The sequence below is a fragment of the Tympanuchus pallidicinctus genome, unplaced genomic scaffold (assembly GCF_026119805.1).
Source record: "Tympanuchus pallidicinctus isolate F22 unplaced genomic scaffold, pur_lepc_1.0 scaffold33, whole genome shotgun sequence".
Taxonomy (NCBI): Eukaryota; Metazoa; Chordata; class Aves; order Galliformes; family Phasianidae; genus Tympanuchus; species Tympanuchus pallidicinctus.
In genome coordinates, this window is record NW_026294751.1 from 1607679 (window position 1) to 1623674 (window position 15996).

The window sequence follows — 15996 nt, forward strand, 5'->3', positions numbered from 1 at the left end:
TTTGGGAGAGAAAAGTGTGCAAAAAGTCTTGTTTCGCCCAGTTGAGGAATCTTTCTCTCAGTATTGCCATCAGCATTCGAATGCGACCCTATCTGAGTACATCTGAGTGTACAGCACTAAGCAGAGAAAAAAATGGAGGGGAGGGAAGATGTTTTGCACACTAATCCAATCATTTGAACATAGTTTAGCCAACTGCTGCCTTTCTTCACAGCTCTGGAGTCCTCAGCTCCAACAGTTCCCTTTTAGAAGCAAACAAAGCTAGCGGTGTTACTGCAGGCAGTGGTGATCCCAACTGTTCTTGCTCCCTGGTGACTTTACTAAAGCTGCTGTTTTACCTAGTCCAAAAGTTTCAATTATTTTCTATCTGGCAAGTCAAATATCGTGAAGCTTCATGTGAGGTTGGGCGTCCCAAGCTTTATGGGATGGCTGCAGCAAACACCAGAACTGAAACTTTAGAGCTAAGGTCGTCTTGACAAAAGAAAAATGCTAGTTTACTTGCTGCCTCTCACACCTTAATGTGATTTCATACGTACGTGTTTTTGAAGTTTAGCTTCCTTTGTTTCCTTTATATTTATTAGAGTAATAATAATGCTTTAATTTAATTATTACAGAACATATGGTCAACATCAACTTTTATTTTTTAGAAATGTAACCATGTTTATTTTTAAAGAACTGACAACTTGTTTTTGCTATCTTTTAGTGCAATAAGCGTTCGAAAAGAAAACTGTGTCCATTGAGCTGTACCACAGCCGTGTTTGTACGGCTGGCTGTGGCAGAATGGACGCCTCCGATTTTAAAAGGACAAAGTCAAAGCCTTAATTTTGAAAGGAAAGTTTTATAGTCAGAAGGAATCTCGGATTTTCCTTTTTTAAATCAAAAAGTAGCAAAAATGCTTCTGGAACTCTGCAGGCTTCAGCGCTCGCTGCCCTGGTTTGGTTTAACAAAGGAACCGGCCGTATTTTTGGCTTTGAGACGTGGAAGATATTTGAAGTAAGCAAACAGATTTTTTTATTGAGCTCTAAGTTTTTACATGCTTAATTAAACCTATTTGACATCAATAAAAGGTCTGGAGTTATTAAAAAGTTTTTAGGCTTTTTTCCTCTTTGATAACGACTTTCCTTTTAAAATTAAGTTATTGGTAACTTCATTTCACTTTGCAAATAAAAAGAGGGCTGGGATAGTTCTACCTTGAAATCACTGAAATGTGAAGCAAACAAACGGGACTCTTTCATTCCACTTTAAAGGCAACCCAACGTTAAGATGTCAGAGATGAGCATTTATTCTGCGAGGGGTCTGGGAAGTTTTGCACTTTGTAAACTCGTGAACTGCGTTTTTTGACTGTTTTTTATTTGCACTGGTTCATAGTATATATACTGCAGATCGTTTCTATGGGCATTGCTGTTATCCCAGCCCTTCTGAACCCCACCTGCTCTCCACATGAAAACCAGCGGGTCGCTAAAGCAGCTTTATCTCCCGGCGTTCTCACCGAACGCTGTTTGCCAATATTCTGTGTTTTGAGCCTAAAATCTGAGCCCGTTTCGCTTCAGCAGGCATGACTCTCCCCATCTCTTCTGCCAGAACACAAAGTACTGTATTTGTGCGTCTGTGTGTCGTCCTGCAGTGTGTGTAGTGCTGTCACAGCGCTGTCTCGCAGAGCTCTGCTCGGCGGTTGGCGCCTAGGCATGCTTCATCTCCCAGCACCAAGGAAGGGAACGTAAAGATTAACCTCGCACCGTGAGCATTGCACTGGAAAAGTCCTGAGGTGGGCACTGGGGGGGCGGTGGGGCTGGGCTTTGCCCCGAGCCCCCATTGGGCTGAGGTCCAGGATGGCTCAGCCCTGCTCCAGGTGCCCACAGCGCCCCGAGGCAGAGCTGCAGGGAGGTGGTGCTGCAGTTGTTGCAGCAAGGAGGGCTCTGATCAGCCTCTGAAACGTGTCCCTCGGTTGGGTGCCTGCTAGCTCTGCCTTGGAAGAGCTCTAGCTGGCAGTTCTGTTAATGCAAGGTTCAGGTTAGGCTTTTTACAGAAAGCTGACGTTTAAAGAGGAGTAGAGATTTATAAAGAAACTATTTTACAAAGCCTTCTCGTGGATTTCTGGCGTCAAGATGAAAATTCCTTTTTACAAAGTCTTTCGATGCTCCTTGCAGAGATGCTGTGCCCTTCTCACCCTGCCCACGCTCATGACTGGGAGCCGAGAGGCCTTTGGCTTTCAACTCTCACCAAAAAACAAAGAGACTTCATTGGGAAGGTGACTTTAGATGCCAGCTCGACAGCTGCTGTGCCTGGTTTTCATGTGAAGAGTACGTGGAAGCTTGAATCTCTCTTCTTGGTTTTGCAAATATCTACGTAAAGTGCCGATACTTATTTGTATTACAATATCAACTTACTGGCGTTGTGAGGGCCACACATTTATGATGCTGTAGCTGCTATATTTATTTAAATGGAGATGGACAATTACTGCACTAAGGAATGAGGAGATAAGCAAGGAATCAAGGTTAGTTAGATATCTTGGGGGTTTTTTTTTTTTGGTTTTTTTTTTTTCTGAAAGAGAATTAATGGTGTGAAATATCAAGTGTAACAAAGGGTGCTGTCATTTTAACTGAGATTAAATAGCCAGATATTCTTCCTTTGTTTAAAAACATATATATTTTGATGTTTGCAGTTTGGGGGTGGGGGGTCGGGATAAATGGTACCTCATCTGTGGTGGCAGTTTCCGGTATATTTTCAGAGTATATGGATTTCTTTTATTTTTGTACCTGCTCTCCTTTTAAAAAAGACAAAAAAAAAAAAAAAGAAAAAAAAAAAAGAAAAAAACAAAGAAAAAAAAACAAAGAAAAAAAAACAACACAATCTCAAATTTTATGTGCTGTGTGGGGGGGGGAAAATGTGGAGCTGCTCTCCAGGTCTCCTTTCTCTCTGGGAGCCGAGGGCTGCGCTTCTCCTCCTCCCTTTGCAGACACGCTGGCCTCGTGCACTGCCCAGCTGGGTGCGTGGCTCCCGCCCTGCAGACACTGTACCAGTTCACCAAGACCTCGTTTGTACTCAAGTGCCACTTGCTGGTGGGAGCTGCAGTGCTGGTACTGTGCCAAAGGCGGGCTGTGCCGAGCCCTGCAGCGAGCACTGGGAGCTGCAGAGCTGAGAGGGAGCAGAGCGTTGCACAGAGCATTGCTAGGAGGTGTGCTAACATTGCTAGGAGGTGTGCTAACATTGCTAGGAGGTGTGCTAACATTGCTAGGAGGTGTGCTAACATTGCTAGGAGGTGTGCTAACATTGCTAGGAGGTGTGCTAACTTGCTGGCACAGAGCATTGCTAGGAGGTGTGTTAATATACTGGCAGAGCGACTGACCCCATGCAGGGGGCTTTGAGGGTGCTTCAGCTGTGGCCGTTTTACTCAGGATTGCTGTGTTACTGTTCAATGTGTGATTTGGTTGAACGTGTCCAAAAGTTGTTTCTGTAGGGGTTCGTTCTGGCATCCTCTGGAAGTTTGGCCTTAGAAATGGTTTTTCTGGAGTGAGGTGGGTTTCTGAAAGCTGTCAGTCAAATTATTTCTAGGTGCCATTGGTCCTAAACCAGTTTTGCTTTGTGTACCGAATTTGTCCTTCACGATGCTCAGTGTAAGGCACCAGATACCTTCTGTACAAATTCCAGCTACAAATACTGGCTTTTTCCTAGCCTGGAAGTTTGCTCTGTTGAAACTCCGAGCTCCGCCTGCCCTTCAAACAGCTTGAGGCCTTTTTTCTTTCTCAATATTCCCTTCACATCTTGTCCTCTTCTCATATTCTCCCAGTTTTGTGAGTTGAGGGTTTCAGACCTTCCTCCGAGCACTTTTATAACCTAGGAACCCAAAGCTCTGCTGCCGTACCTTGCAGTTATCCATTCCATTTCCAGAGCTGCCGTCCAAACGGCCATCCCTGTCCCTTCAGTGCTGTGGAGTTCTGCTGCTGATGGCTGGATTGAATCTGGTGGAAAAAATCCATAGGGATGTGAAAGGGAAGGATCCCAGTCTCTCCTTTCCCTACCCAAAGATGGTACTTTACATTGATATTGAGTGTTAGGAGGCTCATCTTGTTTTGGCACGCGTTTAAGTAAGACATCACCTAGCTAATTGACTCGTTGTGACCTGGAACTGTAGAGGTTAGAGCTTGAGCTAATTGCTGCTTGCTGCTAGCGAGGAGTTGTGTGTTTTTCAGTAGCTGAGTTACAAACAGATTGGGGTCCTGCACTTCGCCTCCTGGGCAGAGCCCCAAGAAGCCTCATCTCTGTAACACTAAAACAACAACGTTTGGCCCTCAGTAGGCAGTGTGTGCAGAAGGGCAGGGGCTGCAGGGGAGGACATCGAAGCCTCGGTACTGCAGAAACGTGTCCTGCCTGCCCTGGCCTTTCTGGCTCTGTCTGAGGTCCCCCCTCACCAAACACGGGTAGTTACCGTAGGGTCCTTCAACAACAAAGTGGTTCTGTTTAAAATTTGGAGTGAATATTTTATTTTTGAGCAAGACAGTCCTCAGAAAGTGCCTTTGTAGAAGACGGTGCTGTAGATTTTATTTTCCAGTTGTACGTGGCTGAACATTAAAGATAAATAACTGTAAATGCCAAGTGTCTGATGGTACCTGTAGGTACTTTCAGGCATCAGTTCTCTGAGTCAGGACCAAGCATAACCAGGATGGTGGTTTCCTTTGGAGGGAAAGGCATTGGGGAGCAATCACCAAACGCTGCTGGGGAGGAGCAGCTCGGATGGAAGGTCTGTCTCCCAGGCATTACAAAGTCCCAAGGACAAAGCAGACGAGCTGAGCGCTGTCTGGTGATGCAGGGATGGTCAGTGCTGCACGCAGGCGTCCTGTGGGTTGTGTTCTAACAGTGTGCATTTGTGCTTGGGACTTGTCATTCCTAGCTGGGAGAGAGATGCTGTGGGCCCTGCCCAGAGGGCTGGCAGTGCTGTGGGTCCATGGTGAGCGTTGCTTCCATTGGGAAAGGCTGTCAGCTAGACTATTAGCCACTGCACCTCAGTAACCTCGTAATGCTGCGTTAATAATAGCAAAGTTCTGCTTTGATGGCACTGCCGTGTGCTTGCACGTGCCTGCAGAAATGCCCTCTTTCATTTTTGTAACGCTCTCGGTTGCGGTTACCTGCCTGCTCCTTGGGGAACTGCGTCCTTGGGGTGCTTCTGTGTGTAGCTGCTCTGTGTCCCATCTGCCTGTTGCTGCTGGCTGCTCTTTTTAGGTGCGAAACGTTTCTGAATGGTTGTTTTTTTTTTCCTTTTCTGAAGTCAGCTCGACTCTTTAAGATGCATTTGAGAAGAGAACAAACAGAACAGCTCAGTAGACAGGCTGCTGTGTGGGGTGCTTTGGTTTCAAGTTGGCCATTAAAATGAATTTGTGTTGACTTCAATCACTGTTGATGCAGTATTGGGCGCTGCAGATGTCAGGATGGTTTTCAGTATCAGCTGAAGCATGAAATTCTGCTTCCCTTGGGAGCAGCAGTGCTGCAGGCACACATTTGTACCCAGGCGTTTCCTAGGAGCGAGCAGAGCTGCTTCACGTCTGTTGAGCAGAACAGGAGCCATGAAACGTTTGGGTTTGCAGTGCTGGGGCTGTGACACCGCTGTGCTTCACATCCATGGCAGAGCTGCTGTGCACAGAGCTGCACACAGAGCAGCAGTTCCTTTTTGTTCAGCAGCTTTGTTTTAGAGCAGCACTCAGTGCTGCTGCTGTAGTGTTTAAGCTTTGCAGTGGTTTGTTCCTGATTTCTTACTGCTGTTAGGCTGGGGTTTACAACGCATTTTGTCAGCCTGGGTTCTGAGCCCGCTTTCTGCAGCGGCCATTTCTATCTTTTAGACTAAAAAGGGCCAAAAATCTCATTCCATCAGCTTGTTTGCAGCAATGTTCTCCATCTCTTCCCCTGCCTATGAACCAGATTATTTTCTATCTGTGCTTAGCCAGTGCTGAAGCTGTTGAGACGTGCACATTCCTGTCTCCTCCTTCTCTACGTTACAGATGTGATCAGAAGCAATGGAAGGGCAGAGTTGTGTCTGAGGGTTCCTGCTGGGTGCAGATCCCTGCTGAGGTGGGCTGTAGCACATGAGGTTAACTGCAGTAGCAATGTCTGTGTGCTGCAGGGTGTGATGCAGTTCAGCTGGGTGCTTTAACACAAGCCAGTTGCTGAAGGTGTAGATACTGAAGAGGCAAACTTGTTGGAAACGGCATCATTCCTCCTGGCAAGGTTTATAATCAGTGCTACTCATAGTAAATGGTGCTGTGCTGGGGTTGATCCGAAGCTGAAATGACTCAGCTGTGTGTTTTATGAAGAGGAGGAGAGGAGGTGGTGACTGTGCTGTCAAACCAGTAGTAAAAAGCTGGGAAGGCAGGAGGGAGAGCTGACTGTGCTGAAAAGCTCCAACGCTGCTGGAGCCATCTGAACTTGTCCCTTTGCACCCACAGTTTACTCCAGCACCCACCAGTAACTACTGCAAGAACTGAGAGATGAGGAGAGAGGTTTTTTCCTGTCTGTTGGTAAGCAGGAGTGCCTGCTCCCCTCCACAGCCGTGCTGAGCAGCAGCAGCAGTGCCTGCGACAGCCGTGCCGTTCGATCCCATCTTCTGTGTGCTCTGAATCCCAAAGCAGCCTTTCCTGGTTCAAAACAGACATTCAGGAGGTGGGTGATGTTCCAAACAGCAGAGCCATGGGTTCTGTGAGCAGAGTGTGGCCCCTTTACAGAGCACAGACGCTCCAATGATTTCTGGCTGCAGTCTTTGGGCGGTTGGTACAGCAGCTGCTGAAGGAGCTCCCATGTTAGCTTTGGTGTCCTGGGCTGCTTGGGTCAGACTTGAACTCGTTGAGAGCAAGCATGTGCCTTTTTCTGATCCGAGACAGAAGCTGGAGGAGCTGGCAGTCTGTGCTGCTTGACAGTGGGGTCAGTGTTCTTGAGCTGCTTGAGGCTTGGTCAGGACGGAGTCGGTTTGGTGTTGAGTTGCTTAAAGGGAGCCCTGAATTATTTGTGAATGTAGCTACCCAGAGAGAAGAAGCTTTAAAGTAAATGGTTTCTGGAGAGTAATGTCATCAAACAAACAGATTTGATGGTAGAGCTAGTTTTTTTTTTAAATGAAATTGAACACTGATATGTTTCTCCATAGAGAGCCATTAATTCTGCCTTTATCTGAATGTTGCCTGTCCCATAACGTCTCTGCTGTGCTCCTGCAGCTTCCCTGCTGACTGTAAGGACCTGAGGAACGTTGTTGGCAGAGGTTGGGAAGTGGGAACGTGGTGCTGAGGGCTGAACATCACTGGAGGTGGCTTTAAGGAGCGGCCTGCCAGCAGCTGAAGGTGCTGAGACTGGGATAGGATGTGAGGCAGCGGGGTGCTGAGGGGAGAAATGAGAATTGAGCCTCTCCTCTCACACCCAGCTGCGCAGCGAAGGCTGCTGGCTGCCTCAGGTGCTGGTTCAGGCTCCAGGCTGTGCGTGCAGATTGTCAGAGAATAACAGAAGAGCTTTTCGAGGTGTTTGCTGCACGTTGAGGTACTGCAGGGTTCCCAGCCAGGCGCTGGCTGTGAGATGGGTTCCCTCCCTGATTTCAGGGAATTGATTTTTGCCTCAGCTTTCTGCCCTATCTGGAACACACACAGGATGCCGTGCGCTGCCTTACGAGAGCCCAGCTGTGTGTTGTGAGCATCAGCCGTGCTGTGAAGTGCTCCATTCCTGCTACAAACCCGTGCGCCTTCCTGCCAGTGGCTGTTTGCAGTCTGTCCATCCGATGCAGCCTGTGCCCTCAGCTTTATCTCAGCACCGCTGGCCCAAGGAGCTCCTTGGGCTCGGTCCCACTGTGTGCACTGCTGCTTTCTGTGAGCTTTTCTTTGCAAATTAGGGATGAGTTGATTCAAATAAAAGGTTTCCTTCACATTGCTGAGAATCTCAGAGGTCTCTCAAACGCATTTAGCAGCTGAGAAATGAGTTCCTACCCTAATAATCTCCAACAACACGGAGAAATATGATTATCTTGAGATGATCTCACCTGAATCGTGGGTCCACAACCAATTTTGATACAGCTGTGCGAAAATTAGGCATTAAAATAGTTACTAATCATCTTTCATAGTGCTAACACTTGCAAATCTCTTGAGTGCATTCGGAAAGTTTATTTGGGCGTCTCACAGGTCAGTGCTTGCTCCACTGGCTGAGCAATAGCAATGGAGCAGTGCTACAGCTGAGGAACCTTTGGTGTTTGGAGCACGCCAGCAGAGCAGTGTTTGTGTGCAGGGGAGAACGGAGTGCCCAGCAGAGCCGCTGCGTGAGGCTGAGATGAAATTTGGCTGCTGGCAATTTGCACACAGCTGCCTTCCTCAGGGCTCTGGCTGTGTGCATCGCGGCCTCCTGTGGCTGCAGCTTTCGGTTTCCTTCGGCTTCGATTTCTGCTCCTCAGCAGAGCGCTGCCTTTCCTGCCCTTGTCAGTGTTCAATCTGTTGAATCTCGCCTTGAGAAAACTCCACCTTGTTTTCCTGTAGGTAAACCTGCTTCTAGACAGCTGCGTTTCTGCTCTGTTCCACAGGCAATCCTGCGAAGCCTCAGCGCAGCAACAGCAGCTGCAGAATGGGTGCTCAGTGATCTCCCAGCTGGGAGCAGAGGCGCCGTGGGGCCTCGCCATGCAGCTCTCCTGTCCGTGCCGTTTCCTCCCTTGCTGTGAGCAGTTAGGCTTCCCCAGGTGCATGAAATTGGTGGAGAAATGGCACTGCTGCTTGTTTTTTTGGGGGGGAGAATTCATCTGTCAGAATGCACTGAGGCATCAGATCGTAGAGCAGGATGTTGTCATTGAGAGGCATCGCCTGAAGCTTTCATTGTGGTCGGTGATGAGCCAGTTCTGGCTGTTGGAACATCTCTGGTGGCAGCGTTGCTGTGCAGGAGGCTGCGGGGAGCAGCGTTGTGCAAATACACCCTCTGCATATTTACCACCACCTGTTCAAATGACAAACAAAACTGTTGTGCTGTTTGGGATTCCTTCTCAGAATAAAGTTCTACTAAACGAAGCCGGTTGCGATTCCCTCTGTGTGTCTCGCTCTTTCTCCTGCCTTAGCAGCTGCTCTGCTCTCAGCTCATTGCTGGGCCCTTCCCACCGTGAAGCTCGGGGAGTTTCTCAGAGCAAAAGGGAATTAATCCAAGAGTAAAGCAGAGCTGTGACTCCAGGCACCGCACAGCTGTAGGCAGATGGCAGACGAGCCGGGTGGTCGAAGCCTTTCTTTTTTTACTTACCCATCTCAACCACGTGTGCCTATTTGTACTGCGGCCGTGCAGGGCCATGGACCCTTCGGTGAGTGTTGGAGGTGGATGCAGTGCTTTGTGCTCTTTCTCCCCTTTTAGACAAATTGTCCTTGCCAAAATTTTCTACCTGTTGCAGGAGTTGCTTTTCTTTCCAGCACAGCCCCACGTCAGCCTTCGCCGCCCCGTAGGCAGCTGTACAGTGCACACAGCAGTGCTCAGATCTCTGCAGGCTTTAATCCCATCCAGTTGGGTGTATTGTAAACCAACTATTAAAAAATAATAATAATTTTTTTCTTTTTTTTGAAACGCATATGCACTGTTTTATTGTTTTTCTACTTCTCGAGCTGCTGCCCCCTCCTCCCCCCCCGGCTGATGTTTGGGGGCTGCATCCACCCGCCTCCATTTGCTTTCCTGCCATGTAAAGGTCCTCAATCCGGCTTTCGTTGTCCGTGCCGAGCTCCACGTGTGGGGCTGCGGGAGGCACCGCTCTGCACCAAACCCTCCTCTGCTGCTCTCGCTTCGGTTTTCACCCCTTGTAAAACATTACAAATGATGAGAAATTTCCTGTGTTTGTTGTTTTTTTTTTTTTTCCTTTTTCACGTCGCTTTGCTTCAGGTTGAAGTGTAACTCACTAAGAACTGCAATAAAAAAAGACGAAAGTTTTGCTGCAGCCCCCTTCGCTCTGTCAGCGGCGCGATGCCCGGTGCGGGGGGAGGGGGGGGGGGGGGAACGGCTGCGGGGCCGCTTAGCAACGGGACCGCGCGTGTGGCAACGGAACGGGGCGGCACGGAGTGCGGTGAGGGAGAGCGGGGGCTGCGGGGGCTGCGGGGGCTGCGGGGGCTGCGGGGGCTGCGGGGGCTGCGGGGGCTGCGGGGGCTGCGGGGGCTGCGGGGGCTGCGGGGGCTGCGGGGGCTGCGGGGGCTGCGGGGGCTGCGGGGGCTGCGGGGGCTGCGGGGGCTGCGGGGGCTGCGGGGGCTGCGGGGGCTGCGGGGGCTGCGGGGGCTGCGGGGGCTGCGGGGGCTGCGGGGGCTGCGGGGGCTGCGGGGGCTGCGGGGGCTGCGGCCCTTCCCAGCTCTCAGCTCCGGCCCGTTTGTTCCCAGCGGTGCGGCAGGAGCTCCAATCCCGCTCCAATCCCGCCGCCTCTCGGCGCTGAGGGCACGCGGGGTGTCCCGTCCCTCCTCCTCCTCCTCCTCCCTCCCCCGTGTCTGCCCAGAGCGGGGGCTGCGGTCCCCTCGGCTGCTCTGAGCCCCTCCCGTGGTTTCCGTGCACCCCGAGAACGGCGGCAGCCCCGAAAGCGAAGCGGCACCGCGAGTTGCCGACAGCCGCCCGTGCAGAGCGCGGTGCTCCCGGGGCCGGACGTGGCCGTGCTGCCGAGCTGCCCCCATCGGAGCGGCTTTCTGGGGACGCAGATACCGCTTCCGCACGATAAACCTCCGCGAACAAACGCAACGAACGTCCCGCTCCCTTCCAGTCGCCCCTTCTGCGAGATGGCAGCGCTGAGCGTCAAACCGGGGCAGCGGTTCACCGTGCCCGACTGGGACACCAACGCCCGCCTCATCTCCGCCGACGCTGAGAGCCAACGCTCCGCGTCGCATCAGATCCGGCAGGAAGCCAGAGCCCTGCGCAGCGAAACCAACAACCAGGTGGGAGCCCCGGATTGGCCCAAAAGGTGCCGAGAGGACAGGAGAGAACCCAGGTGTAGCGGGGGAGGGGAGAAGGCTTCACCTGTGAGAGCCTCCCGAATCCCCTTGCAGAGGGTGGGACTCTCGTGCCCTTGGCAACTCGCATCGCTTTCTGCCCCTTCTGCTCTTCCTGATCACTGTTAGAGCAAGCGATGCGTGATAGAGAGCTCCATCCATCCTGAAAGCAGGAAAGGCTTTGGCAAGTTTCAGATTTTGGTCTCAAAAAGTAACAACAACCAACAGCTCAGGGCGCTTTTCTTCCAATTCCAGGCGAAATGGGATGAACACGACAACCAAACCCGCCTGGCTGAACGAATCAGCAGTGTGAACAGATGGAAGGAGACCCTGGACAAATGCCTTGCAGACATAGATGAGGAAATCAATGCTTTGGCCAAGGTATGTTGGGAAGACAGATGGCTGGAAATGAACCACGCTTTCAACACGGGATGTTAAATAATTGAGGCTTGCCTCGTGCAGTGCGTAGGCCCAGATGGTGCCCGACGGTGGGGGCTTGTCACAGGTATTCTGGGATGGATACCTGATGGAATTACATCCGGATGTTCTCGGCTGAGCTGTGCGCTGCCTGCTCCTGTTCTTGCCTCGTTTTTATCTTTCAAGGATAACAAGAAATACATTCAAACCACGATCTTGAAAGGTTTGATTTGAAATGGAGAATGTCAGCAGGTTCAGTCTCTGCTTCTTTCAGTTCTAAACCCGCGGGCTGCTCCGTTTGGAGCCCTGGGCCTCCGGCAGGGTCTGAGCCCTGACCCAACGCACGCAGAGCGCCGCTGTGTTTGGCTCCTGCAGATTTCCTTCCAGGTTTGCTGAGAGCTCCAGAACTGCGATGCAGGCGGCCGCCGGTCCTCTTACCGAGGGTGGGGGTGGGTTTCCTTCTTCCTCTTCTCCCATCCCTGAAGGAGAACCGCCCCACAGCCCAGTGCTCCCTGCAGGTGAAGGAGGCAGCAGAACGCGCCCTGCAGGCCAAGAATTTGCCCCTGGATGTGGCCACAGAGTGCCTGACGCTCCGCGACGGCCGCCGCGCCATCGATGTGGTGAGGGACCCTGTGGAGGAGGAGCTGCACAAAGAGGTGAAGGTGATCGACAGAACCAAGAGGGAGCTGCAGCAGAGAGTGCAAGAAGCCTTCGAACGGCTCTGGTGAGGCAAACAGCTGCTGGTTTCACGGAGATAATGGAGGACGTGATTGAAAGGCTTTGGAGGTGGGGAGCTGCACTCCTCCTTGTGCTCCCTGCGACCCCTGCTTTGCGTTCTGCAGCCTCCTGCAGGAAGCCCGCCAGCAGCTCAGCTTCGACCACCGCGGCAAGATGGAAGCGCTGGAAATAGACCGCACGTGTTTATCCCTCAGCGTGAACTCTCCCAACATCTCCTTCAAGGTCAACCCAACTCGGATCCCAAACGGGTGAGTAAAGAGCCTGTGCTTCTGTCCAGATCCGTGCGAGTGCTTTCCAGAGCCCAAGGATGCTTTTCCTTCCCGTGCTGCATCCTGGCTGATGAGTGCAGTTACTGAGAGCTCAGTGCAGGAGCTGGGATTTGCTGTGAGTCCTGGGCTGTGAAGCCACAGACCTGTTGGATATCAGACCTTTCTTAATCCATGCCCGTAGCGAGCTGATGGCTGGCGATGTGTGCTGCTATCAGATCCCAGGATGTCAGGGCACACTGAGCTCAAACCACCATCACCATCAAATAAATAACATCTCTGTAGTGCAGAAAATTGGAGCGCAAACGGTGAACAGGTTATCAAAATTGTCACTGCAGAAACAGAAGCTGGCTGCCCTGCCTCCCTACGCTCAGCTGTAGGTGACAGTAAGCAGTATCAGCCCCCAGCAAGGCTTTATGGGAGAGCTGCTGCACATTTTTCACTTGGTGGCCTTTCATAGCGTGCTTTGGATGTGTCCCCATTTGGAGCAGATGTTGGGCTCAGTGCAGGAGCCGCGGGGCAGCGGCCTCCAGCTGGTGCACTGAGATCAGACAGAATGCGACCTCCAAATTCCTGAAGCATTCTGCACTGCAGAAAGCCTTCGTGGCCTGCAGCAGGTGGTTCCCTTTGAACTGCCTTGCAGACACTCCACTTATTTTCGTAACTGCTGATTTGTTCCTAGATCAACTGCGGTTGGTGAGTGGGAACAGAATAGCCAGTACAACAAAGATCATGCTGAGGAGGAAATGAAAGCCTCGACTAAGCTCCGAGAAGCAATAGTGCTTTCCATTGCCCAGGTAAATTAGCCCCTGGGTAGTGAATTACTGGTGCCCTCCTGTTTAAAAAGAAGACCTGGGCTGTGCAGAGGGTGCAGCAGATCCAGCAGCCTGGAAGACTCACAGCGATCCATCGCTGCTGTTCCTTATGGCTGTGGGACCTTCCAGCAGACACAGCCTGGATGGCTTTGCTTGTCCCAGCCTCACGGGGAGCCGTGTCGGATGTGACCATCAATGTGACCATCACAGCAGCAGCTGCTGGGAGGGAGAGCCCCTCCTGATGTGTGTGCTTGGAATCTGTTCTCTCTTCAGACAAACAACGAGCTGGAGGCTCAGCGTGTGGCCACAGAGTTTGCCCTGCGCAAGAGGATCAGAGACATGGAGAGAGCCTACGATGAGCTGAAATGGCAGGAGCAAAATGTAAATGGGGCTCATCTATCAGCCACAGCCTCGGGTGGGGATTGAATGCAGAAGAGGTCCTGTGCTCCATTGCAGCACTATGCCTGCTCTGCCTGCAAAGCCATGAGCAGGGAGGTTCAGCACCCATCAGCTCCGTTTAAAATGCATTCAGAGCACATAAAAGCCTGTAGCAATTGGGGGCTGTTTCCTAGTCTGTCTCCTACAGGGAACTGTGGCTGTCCCTTAGGATACGTGTCTTTTTTACCTTAGACCTTGGAGGAAATTGCTGAGATGGAGGAGGACATCCGACGCCTGGAGGAGGATCTTCGAAGGAAAATGCAGGACCTGAAAGTGGCACACAGCCGCCTGGAGACGCGCAGCTACCGGCCCAACATGGAGCTCTGCAGGGATCAGGTATCAGCCCTGTCACCAGGGGCTGGAGAACCCAACAGGATGGTTCTTGTTTGAGGTGTGGGTGCACTCTGGAGAAAATGCCATGCGGGCCAGCAGGGGGATGCAGATCTGTGGCCTTTGTAAAGCAGGGAGTCGGCCCTATTCACTGCCATGGGCGTCTCCATCACATCACAGGTGCAGTACGGGCTCACAGATGAGGTCCACCAGCTGGAAGGATCGATCCGTGCTCTGAAGCTGAAGCTCGCAGAGGCGCAGTGAGTTTCCTCCTCTCTGCATCAGGGCGGTGGCACAGCACTGCCTGTGTGAGAATCACAGAATTGTAGGGGTTGGAAGGGACCTCCAGAGATCATCGAGTCCAACCCCCCTGCCAAAGCAGGTTCCCTAGGGATGTGGTACCCGGTGCTTCCAGGGGCCGCATTTCAGAACTCGTGTCTGTTCAGAGGAGGAATGGAGATATGGTTGGGTTTGGTGGGAGCTGCTCTGGGCAGTGGGCTGTGGGCAAGGGTCAAGGTGTGTGTGCCGGAGGATGGAGGGGGGCCCCAGCTATTCACAGACCCAAACAATGCTGCTGCGATGCCCCAAGAAATATGATGGCATCATAGAATCACATTGGGTTGGAAGGGACCCCAAGGATCAGCAAGTTCCAACCCCCTGCCACAGGGCTAACAACCTCCAGATCAGGTACTGGACCAGGTTGCCCAAGCCCCCACCCAACCTGGTCTTGAACACCCCCAGGGATGGGGCAGTGATGGAGCCCATGGGGTGGTGCTGGTGATGGATGTGGTGCTTCAGCTCTTCAAACAAAGGCAAAGACCACGTGCTTCCCATCCATTTTGGGTGTGAATCCATCTAGCTCCCATCTCCTTGTTCCCAGGGATGCCCTGGATGCTCTGTACCGACAGCTGCACCGCGTGCAGACCGACATGGCCTACAAAGCCCACTCCCTGGTGCTGGACCACAAGTGCATGGACGGCCGCAGGAAGCTCGTGGTGCCCGCTGAGAAGTTTGTACCTCAGGTGGATTCCTTCAACCGCACCACGAACCGCGTGCCGTCCCCACCCAGAGCCGGGCAGCTGGAGCTGGGATAAGGCAGGGTGAGCACCTGGGTGCTCCAGGATTGGCCTGACTGCCCTGGTTTGTTCTATAACCGTCTGTTCTGTGTGCTCCAAGGAGCGTTCAATAATAAAGAGTGCCTGCCAGAGCGGCTGCGGTGCGCTGGAAGCGTTTTGTAGCGGCTGAGCCCATCGTGTGCCCTGGGCGGTTCTGCCTCAGCCCTTCTGTGCTGGGAACAGAAGCAGGGCTTGGGATTGCTGCACTCTGATGGGTCTTCCAGGGGGTCTGAACTCAGATGCACTGATCTGCCCCACTGCGCAGGAACAGCGCGACCAGCAGCGCCTGCGTTAGGAAGTGCGGCCAGCAGGAGCAGGGAGGCCGTCATCCCCTGTGCTCAGCACTGTGATTCTATGGTTCTGTGACACTGGTGAGGCCGCACCTCGAGTATGGTGTTCAGTTTTGGGCTCCTCACTACAAAAGAGACCTGGAACGTGTGCAGAGAAAAGCAATGAAACTGGTGAGGGGTCTGGAGCGCGGATCTGAGGAGGGGTTGTTCAGTGTGGAGAAGAGGAGGCTCAGGGGAGACCTCAGTGCGCTCTGCAGCTTCCTGAAGGGACGCTGTGGTGAGGAGGGGTTTGGCCTCTTCTCCTATGAAACAAGCAGGACCCGAGGAAATGGCTGCAGGTTGTGCTGGGGAGGTTTAGGTTGGACATGAGGAGGAACCGTTTCTCTCAGCGGTCAGGCGCTGCAATGGCTGCACAGGGAGGTGGTGAGTCGCCATCCCTGGCAGAGCTCGAGAGGCGTCTGGATGAGGAGCTGCGAGTGCCTGTGGCAGCGGGGTGACGGGAGGGCGGCTGGACCCGGTGATCTCGCAGGTCGCTTCCAACCTTGCGATTCCGTGACTCCACGATCCTCTGACCCCCATGCGGTTCCATAGCGCTCAGCCCGCAGCGCGCTGCCCTCCGCGCCGCAAGGGGGCGCTGCTTCCGGCCCGGTGGC

At 52.4% G+C, this 15996-nt stretch overlaps 1 protein-coding gene across 2 annotated transcripts; it reads left to right on the plus strand.

Moving 5' to 3' along the window:
- Window positions 1–9961: 9961 nt before the first annotated feature.
- Window positions 9962–15145, plus strand: TEKT2 (tektin 2). Of its 2 annotated transcripts, XM_052698655.1 has the most exons (10): window positions 9962–10033; window positions 10709–10880; window positions 11190–11315; window positions 11870–12075; window positions 12194–12337; window positions 13038–13152; window positions 13444–13551; window positions 13801–13944; window positions 14119–14198; window positions 14819–15145. In XM_052698655.1, the coding sequence occupies exons 2-10, from the start codon at window positions 10725–10727 to the stop codon at window positions 15030–15032; spliced, it is 1293 nt and encodes a 430-aa protein (XP_052554615.1). In that variant the 5' UTR covers window positions 9962–10033; window positions 10709–10724; the 3' UTR covers window positions 15033–15145. The 2 variants fall into 2 exon arrangements, with proteins under 2 accessions (XP_052554615.1, XP_052554616.1); XM_052698656.1 differs by lacking the exon at window positions 9962–10033 and having other exon boundaries at window positions 10413–10880.
- The last annotated feature ends 851 nt before the right edge of the window (window positions 15146–15996 follow it).